At 51.5% G+C, this 13,739-nt stretch overlaps 1 protein-coding gene across 4 annotated transcripts; it reads left to right on the plus strand.

Annotated features, from left to right (window-relative positions):
- The first annotated feature begins 3,848 nt into the window (after nt 1-3,848).
- On the plus strand, nt 3,849-10,352 carry SVBP (small vasohibin binding protein). Of its 4 annotated transcripts, none has more exons than XM_002715176.5 (3): nt 3,849-3,998; nt 4,552-4,692; nt 9,971-10,352. In XM_002715176.5, the coding sequence occupies exons 2-3, from the start codon at nt 4,579-4,581 to the stop codon at nt 10,055-10,057; spliced, it is 201 nt and encodes a 66-aa protein (XP_002715222.1). In that variant the 5' UTR covers nt 3,849-3,998; nt 4,552-4,578; the 3' UTR covers nt 10,058-10,352. The 4 variants fall into 4 exon arrangements, with proteins under 4 accessions (XP_002715222.1, XP_069934730.1, XP_069934729.1 ...); XM_070078629.1 differs by having other exon boundaries at nt 3,862-4,009; XM_070078628.1 differs by having other exon boundaries at nt 3,868-4,053.
- Nucleotides 10,353-13,739: the final 3,387 nt, after the last annotated feature.

A 13,739-nucleotide genomic window follows, 5' to 3' on the forward strand; every position in this document is an offset into this window, starting at 1 on the left:
GAAAAATTCTAGAAGCTTCCAGAAACAAACACAATGATCACGGGAAGTAACAGAAACAGGTTGTGAGAGTCTGGTCACGTGAGAAGCGAGGTGACAATGGGCCAGTGAATGCCTTTGAAATTCTGAAGGAAAAAAGATCTCCAACCTGGAAATTGGTCAAGAGTCAGAGAAAATAAGCCCATTTTTAGACGAGCAAGGACTCAAAAACTTACTCCCCGTGAAGCCCCTCTGAGGAGCTACTGGAGAAGGTGCTCATCCAAAATTCAAGAAACCAAGGGGGAAACAAGATCCAGGGAGCAGGGCTTTGGCCCCAAGAGGCGGGAAGAGACTTCCCAGACCGTGGTTAGGAGACTCTGAGAGCAAGGGCCGTGCAGCCGGGCTGAGGGGAGTCCAGAGCCAGGAGAGGATGGGCTCTGGCAGGGGTGGGGGACCTGCTGCAAGAAAGAGGAAAAGACCCCGATAGATCCCGGTTTCATGGGATGAGATGGAAAGATGTTTTATAGCTCTGATGGAGAATTCAGAGAAGGATTAACAACAGATGTCTGCAAAGCCATTGTAATCCATAAGCTATACTTCAGAAATTTATATTTACTAAATTAAAATTTTTAAAATAAAAAAACACAATAGACGTCTGCATAATGGAGCACATTTTAAAAATATAATTCTTGCCTTCAAAAATAAAAGACTTGCCCAATAAAGTGAATATAGTCCTAGCATAGTCCTCACCTGTGAAAACATTCCATGGTTACATTCATGTAGACACTGACTGGTGATTCAACCAACCAGGGAATTTAGCAACCTCACCCAGAGTCTCCTGACGCTCACAAGAGCGACAGAGGGGCCAACGCTGTGGTGTAGCGGATAAAGCCGCTACCTGCAGTGCTGGCATCCCATATGGATGCTGGTTCGAGTCCTGGCTGCTCCACTTCTGATCCATCTCTCTGATATGGCCTGGGAAAGCAGTGGAAGATGGCCCAAGTCCTTGGGCCCCTGCACTGGCATAGGAGACCCGGAGGAAGCTCCTGGCTCCTGGCTTCGGATCAGCACAGCTCCAGCCATTTTGGCCAATTGGGGAGTGAACCAGTGGATGAAAGACCCTCTCTCTCTCTCTCTCTCTCTCTCTCTCTGCTTCTCCTTCTCTCTCTGTGTAACTCTAATTTTCAAATAAATAAATACATCTTAAAAGCGAGAGAGAGAGGGAGGGAAAGAGAGAGAAAACAAACTCTTAGAGGAATAGGAAGGGGACTTGGACAGATGGTGTTCAGCCTCCAAGTGCACGCTCCTGGGGTCACTTTCCTGATGAAAGTGACAAACCAGCATCTCCAGCCCCGTGCCTTCTGGACTCTTGTAACTTCTTATTGTACAACTCTCTTATGGTCAGTCCAAGTGTAACCTCTCTCTCTCTCTCTCTCACACACACACACACACACACATATACACACACACCCTAACTTGGCCTCTCACACACACCCCTTACACACACACACACACACACACAGAGGCATAGTAATTTTTACTAACAGTAATCCAACTAGTATTTTAATAAAATTTCTTAAATTATTTTTTAAGATTTTATTTATTTATTTGAAAGTCAGAGTTACACAGAGAGAAGAAAGGCAGAGAGAGAGAGAGAGAGATCTTCCTTCTGTTGGTTCACTCCCCAGCTGGCCGCAATGGCCGGAGCTGTGCCGATCCGAAGCCAGGAGCCAGGTGCTTCCTCCTGGTATCCCATGCGGGGTGCAGGGGCCCAAGAACTTGGGCCATCCTCCACTGCACTCCCGGGCTACAGAAGAGCTGGACTGGAAGAGGAGCAACCAGGACTGGAACCCAGCGCCCATATGGGATGCCAGCGCCGCAGGCAGAGGATTAACCAAGTGAGCCACGGCGCCAGCCCCAGTATTTTAATAAAATTTCTAAGACTAAATGTATTGCACTTTCTTCTGATTGCTAAAGTATAAATGTTCACTGCTGAAATTTTGGAAAATGCAGAAAAGCACAAAGAAGATTAAAAAAAAAAAACTCTCAACCTGTATTAACATTTTGAAGTGTTTTCCTCTATTCTCTTTTCCATGCATATATAATAATCTTTTCCAAAACAAAAAAGCAAATATTATGACTAGACTGCATATGTCTCCTGGTAGCTTATTCACTGAAGATATTTAATTATGTCGACAGTTGTTCCTCTATGCTATTTTAACGGCTGCATAAAACCCTATTATTTAGTTCACCAATCCCTAGTTGGATCAGAAGTGGAGCAGCTGGGACTCAAACCAGTACCCATATGGGATGCCAGCACTGGAGGAGGGAGCTCTACCCAGTACACCACAGTGCTGGCCCCTGGTATAAGTTCTTAGAAGCAGAATTGTTTAGCCAAAGGATGTAGTCATTTCTTTTTACTGTGACAATAAAATTTACCATCTTAGCCATTATTAGTAGTGTTAGTTGGATGTAACACATCTCTAGAACTTTTTGATTTTGCAAAACTGAAACTCTATTTTCTAATTTTTTAAAGATTTATTTATTTATTTGAAAGACATCATTAGAGAGAGAGAGAGAAAGGGAGGTCTTCCATCTGCTGGTTCACTCCCCAAATATGGCCACGATGGCCAGAATTGAGCCGATCTGAAGCCAGAAGCCAGAAGCCAGGAGTCAGGAGCTTCTTCTTAGCCTCCAATGTGGGTGCAGGGGCCCAAGGACTTGCGCCATCTTCCGCTGCTTTCTCAGGTGCATAAGCAGGGAGCTGGATTGGAAGTGGAGCAGCCGGGCCTTGAATCAGTGCACATATAGGATGCCAGCATTGCAGGCGGAGGCTTAACCTACTACCACAACTCCAGCCCCTAAAAGTGAAACTCTATAACCAGTGAACAAGTCCCTTTTTTCTCCTCCCCAGTCTCTGGAAACCAAAACCAGCATCCTATTTTCTGTTTCTTAGAGTCAGGCTACTTTAGATAGTCACACAAATGGAATCATGCAGTATTTGCTGTTTCATGGGATAGGGCTGGTTCTTAAGTTTTTTGATGGCCAGCGCTAACCTGGACTCCCACAGGACTGCAAAACTTACTTTGGAAGTGTGGGTGTCGCTATGGCTACTTCTTCACCGTTTGCTTAGCATCTGTCATTGGATTCAACTCTCCCCAGTTTGGCAGTTTGTTTTGTTTTGTTTTGTTTTGACGGACAGAGTGGACAGTGAGAGAGAGAGACAGAGAGAAAGGTCTTCCTTTTGCCGTTGGTTCACCCTCCAATGGCCGCCACAGCTGGTGCGCTTTGGCCGGCGCACCACGCTGATCCGATGGCAGGAGCCAGGTGCTTCTCCTGGTCTCCCATGGGGTGCAGGGCCCAAGCACCTGGGCCATCCTCCACTGCCTTCCCTGGCCACAGCAGAGAGCTGGCCTGGAAGAGGGGCAACTGGGACAGACTCCGGCGCCCTGACCGGGACTAGAACCTGGTGTGCCGGCGCCGCAAGGCGGAGGATTAGCCTAGTGAGCCGCGGCGCCGGCCTTGGCAGCGTTTTTATTTGGAGACGTCCTGTGGATCCTGGCACTCACTAGCTATGTGACCTTGGACTTCTCAGGGCCTGGGTGCCCTTATCTGCAAGACTCCTACAGTAATACTTTGCTAAGTGGTGGGCGGTCTGTTCGGAGGTTCAGACATCAGCTAAGATGCCCCATGGAATTCTGAGTAATTCCAATCTCAGAATTCAGATTTTACCCATCAATGCCCAGCCACTGTACCAAAAATATTCCCAGGAAAAAGTTGTGTTGGTTGTCACCCGCCCCTGCCCAGTTGTCTCCACCCCTGGCCCACCTGAGCCCGCCCATGACCCCGCCCCCTACAAGGCAACGCAGACGTCCTATCTGCGCACGCGCGACGATTTGTGCGGGCGGGAGGTCTGGAACCTCCAGCGCGCCCCGGCCCCTCCCCCCGCCCAGCGCGCGGCCCCGCCCCGCCCCGGCCCCGCCCATTGCGAGGGGCGGTGGGTGCGGCCTCCAGGACCCGCGGTAGGGAGAAGGCAAGGGTCTGGGGGCTCGCGTGGGGGCTTGTGTGCGAAGCCCGGTAGGAGCCGGTACCGACGCGGCTCGTGAGCCGCCATCTTGCCCGAGTGGAGCGGGGAGGGCGAGAGAGGAGCGGTCCCCTGGGCACTGGACGGCCGGGGCGGGGGCGGGACTGGGGCCCTGAGGGCAGGGTCGGGTCTGTAACCGGCCAGCCGGGCAGTGGGTAGAGAGCCCCGGCCTGGAGGCCGGACACGGGTCTCTCCGGGCCTCGGCGTCCTGATCGTAAGCGGGGCTCGCGGTGCACGGCGCGCTGCGGTGTGTGGAACGCGTTCCCGTGGTGGTCACCGCGGATCCTCACCCCGCAGGCCTGGGCGGAGGCCGGCGGAGGCACTGCCGTCCCATTGTGCGGACCGCACACTGAGGCTCGCAGGGAGCGGTGGCACGCGGGTCTCGGGCCTTCAGGGCCGGCGCCTTCGCCGCGCCGCGGGGTCAGGTGGGCGAGTGACCGCCAGGGCCTTTGTATAACCATCTGCCTCCGTCTGTCCCGCCGCGGTCACAGCTGCCTGAGACGTTCCGGGGCCACGCCATGGATCCGCCCGCGCGGAAAGAAAAACCCAAAGTTAAAGAGCCCGTGAGCAGAGTGGAGAAGGCGAAGCAGAAATCAGCCCAGCAGGAGCTGAAGCAGAGGCAGAGAGCCGAGGTGAGCCGCGCAGGGGTCCCGGTGCCTGTGGGCTGGGCTGGGCTGGGCTGGCGGGATGGAGAAACAGGGGCAGGTGTTCTCCCGGGGCCTGCGTGGCCGCCCGAGCCGCAGGGCAGGTGGGTGCCGGAGCCCCACGGGGCCCAGGACTGCGGACGGCTCCTGGCGCAGGGCTCTGGTGGTGGGGACTTGAAGGAAGAAGGACGCAGAAAAAGAGGCCGTGTGAGTGAGGGGAGGGGTGGGGGGTCTGCATTTGCTGCAGAAAGTAGCTGCTGCCAGGCAGGTGAAGGCCCACTCGGGAGTTCCTTTGTTCTCTAACGCTTAAGGACAGTTTGAGAATCAAAAGCTTTAAACCACATCTTCATGTCTGATTACCAGGAGAAGGCGTGCTGGTCTCATTTTCCTCATTCGTTTTTATGTTTTTGAGAATTTTTAAAAATTTTCTATATTTCATTGTTATTATGTGAAAGGCAGAGAGACAGAGGCAGAGCTGGCCCGTGTGCTGGTCTGCAGTGCTGTCCCGATTTCCCACGAGTGGAGGGAATCCCGGTACCTGCTGCCCCCTCAAGTGCACGTTAGCAGGAAGCTGAATCCCAAGTGGTGCCAGGACCCGGGCCCAGGCACTCTGGATGGGCTGTGGGCATCCTGAGCAGCATCTTTTTTTTTTTTTCCTTCAAGATTTGTTTTTTATTTATTTGAAAGAGTTACAGAAAGAGGGAGATAGAGAAAGATCTTCCATCTGCTGGTTCACTCCCCAGATGACTGCAACGTCTGGGGTTGGGTCAGACTGAAGCCAGGAGCTTCTTCTGGGTCTCCCACGTGAATGCAGGGGTCCAAAGACTTGAGCCATCCTCCACTGCTTTCCCAGGCCACAGCAGAGAGCTGGATCAGAAGTGCAGCAGCCAGGACTCAAACTGGCGCCCATATCGGGGTGCCAGTGCCACAGTGTTGGCCAATGCCCACTAGATATTTTTTAAAAGTAGATAAAATAAAACTAGTATAAGAACACTGAGTACCCAGACCCCTAGATTGGTAGTGGTAAGCATTTTGTCAGGCTTGCCTCGAGGCTTCTTAAAATAAGAAAAATAAAAAATAACGGGCAAATTTGAAACCCCGTGACCATTACCATTTCCTGTCCTACACCCTTTGTGCCCTCTCCATGAGTGGTCACTGTTTTTATACATTTATATTCAGATAGATTAATGGATGTCATTGAACAATATATAATATTCCTTTGTGTAAAATTCCATACATCTTATTTTGTATTTTGTTTGCATCTTTTTTTTTTTTTGTAGATTTATTTTATTTATTTGAAAGGCAGAGACAGAGAGAGAGAGAGAAAGGCCTTCTGTCCGCTGGTTCACTCCCCAAATGGCCACAATGGCCAGAGCTGCGCCGATCTGAAGCCAGGAGCCAGGAGCTTCTTCCAGGTCTCCCACGTGGGTGCAGGGGCCCACCTTCTGCTGCTTTCCCAGGCACATTAGCAGGCTGCTGGATTGGAAGCAGAGCAGCTGGGACTCAAACCGGCATCCATATGGGACACCAGCGCTGTAAGCTGGCTTTAACCCACTGCGCCAAAGCACCGGCCCCTAGCATCATGTTTTTTGGGACTTTTCACATTAATATAAGAATCTATTTGCATCACTCTTTAAATAGTCTGTTTTGTAAGTCCATTGTGTTTACTGTGTTTACCTATTCCTCTAGTGACAGAGAGTTAAATTATTCCTTGTTTTTTCTGCTATTACAAACACCTTGATAGGGAAAAACTTTTAGATGCCCCCTTTGGCACCTGTGCTAGCATTTCTGTGGGGCACTTCACTGGAAGAATCACGAGGTACATTTTCAGTTTTACTAGGTGGTGCCAGATTGCTTTCCAAAGGATTGTGCAAGTTTGCACTGGCAGTGCCAGAGAATCTCATTTGTCATTTCTTTTGTAGCATTTGATATTGTCAGAACTTAATCTGTGTTAACGTGATCCAACCATTAAGCAAGTGTTTGAGCTGTGACTGCTTGCCCGGCCCTGTCCTGGGAGCCTGAGACCCATGACCAGCAAAGCTGGGAAGAGGCCCTGCCTGCATGGAGCTTACTCACATAGGAAGTGAGCTGGTGGTATGTCTGGAGGAGTCTGTGAACTGAGCCTTGCTTTGGAGGAAGGCACACCCTCCGAGAGCGGTCATCCCGGCTCTTGCCTTGGCTTTACCTTCCCACGCTCACCTGGCCCCAGGCGCCAGGTGGTTTCAGTACTGAGCGGGCAGGCTGAGGGTTGCTGTAAGAAACAGCCCTGTGACAGCATCCTCTTGTGAACCTTGTTCATGGCTCACAGACACCACAAGGTGAATCTACCTGACTTCAGACCCCAGCCCCTCTGTGAATCCCAGTTCTCTCTGTGTGACCTTGGGCAGGATACTTAACCTCTCTGAACCTCAGTTCCTCCTTGATAAGATGGAAGTGATGCCAGGTACCTCATGGAGCTTGTGAGGAGTGGGAATCTTCCATGTGAAGTATCTAGGCAGTGTCGGGCCCAGGAGAGTGGCCAGTAGGCGGTAGCATCCGCAACCCGCAATCGCAGCGTCCATGAGTGCCTGGCTCGTGTGTCGCGTGGACTCTAGGCTGATAGCTGGTCGTGTTGGCGTTGACTCGCTGCGCTGCGTCCTGTTGGGTTTGCGCTCCAGCTGCACCTGTTGAGACCTCACGATGCGCCAGGGCCGAGCCTGCACACGCGTGACCCCATGTAGTCCTCACACCGGGCCCTTGAGGCAGGTGTTCCTGTCACCACCATGGGCACCTTTGTGCACCCTTCCTAGAATGACATGGGGATGACTGAGTGTGTGATCCCGAGGGAAGAGGGGTTGCCCTCACTCTGAAGTGAAGTGACGCGGCCAGAGGCCCCCGTGGATACGGGGCAGGACTGTGCCCTAAACAGCCCCAACGACCCTTGCTCTGCTTGCTCTGCCCTGCAGGCGCCATGCTGGTCAATCTGTGTTGCCTGGGATGTAATCTCCTAAAATAGGCAGCGGCAAGACCCCCCACCCCGGGGTGGGGGGCACAGAGTTTCCATTCAGTTCTGCAAAGATGCCAAGGCCAGAAAGGGAGATGTGAGGCGTGAGTGGGAACAGAAGGCACATGTGGCCGGTTAAGCAGCGCCGACACTGCTGGGGACCCTTCTGCTCTGTCCATCTTCCTGCCTCGGCCCTGCCCCCGGACTCACTTCGAGTTCTTCTTACTTTGTTTTCCCTGCTTTCTTGATATGGAAGTCTCCACAGTGTCTGTAATAGCCCTCTCTGTCCCTGGTGCAGTAATGTGCGGGTACAAATGCTCGTCAAATAGTAATTGAATGAGGCAATGGGTTTTAAAAACACACACGAGGGCTGGCGCCGTGGCTCACTAGGCTAATCCTCCACCTGTGGTGCTGGTACCCTGGGTTCTGGTCCCGGTTGGGGCACAGGATTCTGTCCCGGTTGCTCCTCTTCCAGTCCAGCTCTCTGCTGTGGCCCGGGAGTGCAGTGGAGGATGGCCCAGGTGCTTGGGCCCTGCACCCCATGGGAGACCAGGAGAAGCACCTGGCTCCTGCCATCAGATCAGCGCGGTGTGCCAGCCGCAGTGCGCCGGCCGCGGCGGCCATTGGAGGGTGAACAAACGGCAAAAGGAAGACCTTTCTCTCTGTCTCTCTCTCTCACTGTCCACTCTGCCTGTCAAAAAAACAAACAAACAAAAACACATATGAAGTCTACAGCCACACCACCCTGAATGTGCCTCGTCCCATCTAAAAACATATATGAGGAGTCTTCAGAGAGTTCATGGAAAATGCATAATGTGAAAAACTGCGGGGATTTCGAAAATGTTTGGCACCAAAATAAACATCATTTAATTCCACTTTTCTACAGACTTTTCAAGTCCCCTCGGATGTGTTAGAAATGTGTGTGTGTGTGTGTGTGTGTGTGTGGTATATACAGCTTAGAGAAGTAGAAAATAAGCACCTTTGGGTTCACCCCCCCCCCCCCAGCTAAACAAATAGAGCATGACCTGGAACTTGGAGTCTCTGCGTGCCTGGGTCTGGTCACATGCCTGTCCCGCCCACTAACAGTACCCTCTTTGCCCGATTTAATGCCAGTCATTCTCTCAGTGTTCTGTATTAATTTAGAGCCTCTGTCCATGTGCCCCTAAGTAGCATTCTGAAGTACAGCAGTGCACTGTAGAGACTGGCTCTATTCACTCAGCATTCATTTTTTTTAACCACTCACATTTTATTTTTATCGTGGTAAACATTGGTAACACAGGTTTACCATTTTCACCATCAGCAGCGTCACCTCTGAGGCTCAGCCAGGTGTTCGTGACGTTTTCATTGGTGGAGTCCCATTTTCCTTGCAGAGCGTTCAAGCTTCTAGGCAGTTGTGACCATGTTCCGTTTTCTGGGAGTTTGCTTCTTGAAGCTGTCAGATGGACTGGCACGAAGCTCGGCATGTTCTTTCTCCCCATCGTGTCAGTGTCACGTGCTCTTCCTAGCGCCCGTGTGCCCTCCCTCTTAGGCTGAGCAGCTCTGGTAGAGGTTTGTGGGCTTGTCCATCGGGTGGTTCCGACTCCACTGACTCTACCCTTATTTTGTGTTTTCTGTTTGTCCTACTTGTCATTTCACTTTTCTCCCTTTCTTCAATTAATCAAGTCGTATCTTACACAGACACACACCCCTTCATTTCTTCTGCAATTTGGGAAGGCTTATGATCTGCTCCTGTTCTTTGGTGGTAGATCAGGCACTGCGAGGTGGAGGAGGGAGCAGGAAGGCGTAGACACCTTGCTTTGTGCCTTAGACTGTGTTCCGTGGTCTTCCCCCGACTACCTCCGCCCACCCCGTGCCGTAGCCCTGCCCTGGGGTCACAGTTCCTCACACGGCTCCACTTAGCCTTGTCAGAGCACGGGTAGAACCCTGCACACTTACCCTCGCCAGCACTCCGTGGTCCACCAGAGGAAGTCCGGAGTCCCTGGCAGGGCGTTTAAGGCTCCCCAGCGCCCATGCTCCACGCTGCAGTATCCTTCAGATTGGCAAGCTGGCAGTTTCCAGACTGCCCTGGACTTCCCCATCGTATTTACGAATGCTGAATACCCTCCCCCGTTACTGTCACACCCCATCCCTTCAGTGCCACAGCAGGCCCTGCCTCACTGCCTGCCTCCCGTTGCGTTCTCTCTGCGTTGCCGGTCCCGGGCTGTTCTCCAGCGAGGCAGGCCTGTCGTGCGTGGAGCCTTGGGAGCAGCCACTCCCTTGCTCACAGATGTTTCTCCCGTCCAGATCTACGCCCTCAACAGAGTCATGACAGAACTGGAGCAGCAGCAGTTCGACGAGTTCTGCAAACAGATGCAGCCTCCCGGAGAGTGAGGAGGAGCCAGCCCTGGGGCGTGCGCCTGCCCCCAGTGTGAGCTGATGTGCCCGGTGGAGCCTTACAGAACTGTGCTGGAGTGCACCATGGACGATCCGGACTCGCTTCCTGTGTGGAACCACTGCACTGGTCCCCGGATCTCACTGGCCCAGTGTTTGCTGAAGAGACTTCTTTTCTTCTATGATGAGAGATTCTTTTTTTAAAAAAAAACCTTTTTCTATTGTTTAAGAAAAATCAGTGTTTCTTGTAAAACTGTATCTTCTCCAAAAATGCAAATAAAATACTAATAACGTGTTCGTTTGCTCATACTTCACCATGGGCGTGGCTCACCACAGGCAGTGAGGCAAGAAGGAGTGCAATGGGTCAGAGGGGTGAGGCGAGCAGGAGGCGCCGCCGCTCCTTCAGAGGGGAGAGGAAGAAGCGGGCAGCGCAAGTTCTCGTTCTTCCCGGGGCTGAAGCTCTGCAGACCCCGGTGACCATGTCACCAGCACGCAGGTAAAGCGTGTGCCGCCGCCCCACCCCCCCCCCCCCGCCCCTCCAGGGTGAGCCACTGGTCAGGGCCAGGAGCTTAAAGCCAGGACTTCCTGGGATGTGTGCTGGAGTGAGCAGCAGGCAGAAGGCAGCGTGAGCACTGTTTGCCTTTCATTTTTGGTCTAGAAATCAAGTTGTGATGGGGCTATTCAGACTGGACCCCAAAACCAGGCCCTCCCCATCCAGCTGCCATCTTTAGGTATAGAGATGTGAGGTTGGGCTTCACACGTTTGTATCGGCAACAGCAGTTTGCTCCCGAATGCTAGCAGAGTTACTTTAATGTCAAGCTAAAGGAATTGTTCTCTCAGGATGCTTTATTTCCAGATACTCCCTGGAGCAGGGGTAGAAGGGTTTCAGAGAGATGAGTAAAGATGGACGTGAGAGGGGCTGGTGCTGTGGCGTAGTGGGTGAAGCCACCTCCTGCAGCACCGGCATCCCATGTGGGTGCTGGTTTGAGTCCTGGCTGCTCTACTTCCGATCCAGCTCCCAGCTAATGGCCTGGGAAGGCAGCAGAAGATGGCCAGCCACTTGGGCCCCTGCCACCCACATGGGAGACCTGGATGAAGCTTCTGGCTCCTGGCTTCAGCCTTGCCCACCCCCAGCCATTGCACAAGCCATCTGGGGAGTGAACCAGCAGATGAAACATCTCTATCTGTGAGTTTTAAATAAATAAATAAACAGACATGAAATAGATCACTTGGCAACAGAGCAGCCACTGCCCCTCCCTATCTTACACCCAGTGGGAAAAGCCTCTGTTATCCCTGCTGGAGCTGGGAATGGCTCAGCTGACCCCATCCCTGTCTCCTAGCTGCATCTGAAATCCCTGAGAACACTGTTCCCACGGCTGTGGCTTGTTTTAGGAGTGAACTGGGGAGTTCCTGGGGCATTAAGAAACCTGCTACCACTGTGAGAGCCCGAGTTATAATGAAGGGTCATCTCTACATAGGTTATACCCCAAAGTGGTAATTAGGTTCTACAGCATCCTGCTTAATTAATGGATGTTTTGGTTTAGTTTGGGGGAACTGCAGGGAGTTGGAGCTATCCCCATAAATAGAAGGAGATGCTGCTGTGTGCTAGAAAGAGCACAGTTTTGGAAGCAAATGTCCTGGGGTCAAGGACCAGTTAACCTCTCTGAGGTTAACATAATAGGGTGGTTTTTTCTTGTTCTCAGATCATTGTTGTAAATAAAAAAAAAAAAAAGTTCTTCCCTTCCTGGCTTTCAGATAGTTTCACAGGAAAATTTTCAAGTTTCAAATAATGAAGGAATAACACAGGGGCATTGTCGGGAAAGATAGGGCTCCTTAGTGGGAACTGCTTGCGTTGAAGCGTCTCAGCTTTGGGGATATTCTGGTACTGGAGGAGCACTCTAATCGGGCAGAGTTTTTCAAACTGCAGGTGATTGTAAGGTCAGTTTTGCAAATTAAGATCAGTTCTTCCTTTTATGAAATAATAGTGGTGGGGCCGGCGCTATGGCATAGTGGGTAAAGCCACCATCTGCAGTGCCGGCATCCCTTATGGGCACTGGTTCGAGTCCCAGCTGCTCCACTACCCATCCAGCTCTCTGCTATGGCCTGAGATAGCAGTAGAAGATGGCCCAAGTCCTTGTGCCCCTGCACCCATGTGGGAGACCCGGAAGAAGCTCCTGGCTCCTGGCTCCTGGCTCCTGGCTCCTGGCTTCCGATTAGCACAGTTTTTTCTGGTGCAGCCAACTGGGGAGCTGAAGACACCACCTGAAAACATCTGAGCTCAAGTGTACGCATACAGTTGTCACCACATTATGATAATCTCAGTTAACTTACTGGAATCCACAACTAAATTTGTATACAAAGGACACCGTTTCTGAGTGCCAGGTACTGTGGGCAGATAACAGAAATACATAAACTGAGGGAGATGGGGAGGTAGGTGTTATGACACAGGTAAGCTGCCACCTGTGACATGAGCATCCCATATCTGATGAACCTTGGATCACATCCCCCTTCGCTCTCTCGGCTTCCTGATAAGATGCACCCTGGGAGGCAGCAGGTGTACGTGGGTCCCTGCCACCTACGTGGGAGACCAAGATGAAGTTTCAGGCTCCTGGCTGCTGCCTGCCCCAGCCCCAGCTGTTACAGGTGTTTATGAGGAAATCATCAGATGGAGATCTCTCCTTCTCTTTCTCTCTGTCATTCTGCCTTTCAAATAAAAACTTTAAAAATAAATAAAATTTTTTTCAAAAAAGTAAAATCTAGGGGCTGGTATTGTGGCACAGCAGGTTAAGTCGCCGCCTGTAACGCCGGCATCCCATAGAGCACCAGCTTGAGTTCCAGCTGCTCCACTTCTGATCCTGCTCCCTGCTGCTGTGCCTAGCAGCAGAGGGCCCCAGTGCGTGGGTCCCTGCATCCACATGGAGATCCAGGTGGAGTTTCAGGCTCCCGGCTTCAGCCTGGCCCAGCCCGAGCCGCTGCAGCCATTTGCAGGAGTGAACCAGAAAATGGTTCTCTTTTTCTCCTCCTCTTTCTATCTCTTCCTCTCTCTCATTCTGCCTTCAAATACAAAAATAAATAAATCTTAAAAAAAAAAATCTAGTGAGATAGATAGGCATTTGGCCTAATGGTTAAGATGCCACTTGGGATCCCCACATCCCATATCAGAGTACCTGTTTAGTCCTAATTCCACTCCAATTCCAGCTTCCTGCTAACGTGAACACTGGGAGACAGCAGGTGATGGCTCAAGTACTTGGGTCCCTGCCACCCATGTGGGAGATGCAAATGGAGCCCCTCACTCCTGGTTCTGTCTGGCCCAGCTCTAGCTGTGAGAGCACTGAGGGACTGAACTAGCAGAGCACAGCAGAGATCTGTCTGTCTCTCTGCCTCTCAAATAATTAATTGTTTTAAGTAAGAGATTATGATTTTTCAGATATCTTTCCTTTTTTAAAGATGTATTTGTTTATTTGAAAATCAGAGTTACACAGAGAAAGGAGGAGAGGCAGAAAGAGAGGTCTTCCATCCGCTCATTCACTCCCAGTGCAACTGCTGGCTGCAATGGCTAGAGCTGTGCCCATCAGAAGCCAGGAACCAGGAGCTTCTTCTGGGTCTCCCACACAGATGCAGGGACCCAAGGACTTGGGCCATCTTCCACTGCTTTCCCAGGCCATAGCAGAGAGCTGGATCA

Source organism: Oryctolagus cuniculus, chromosome 7 (assembly GCF_964237555.1).
Source record: "Oryctolagus cuniculus chromosome 7, mOryCun1.1, whole genome shotgun sequence".
Taxonomy (NCBI): domain Eukaryota; kingdom Metazoa; phylum Chordata; class Mammalia; order Lagomorpha; family Leporidae; genus Oryctolagus; species Oryctolagus cuniculus.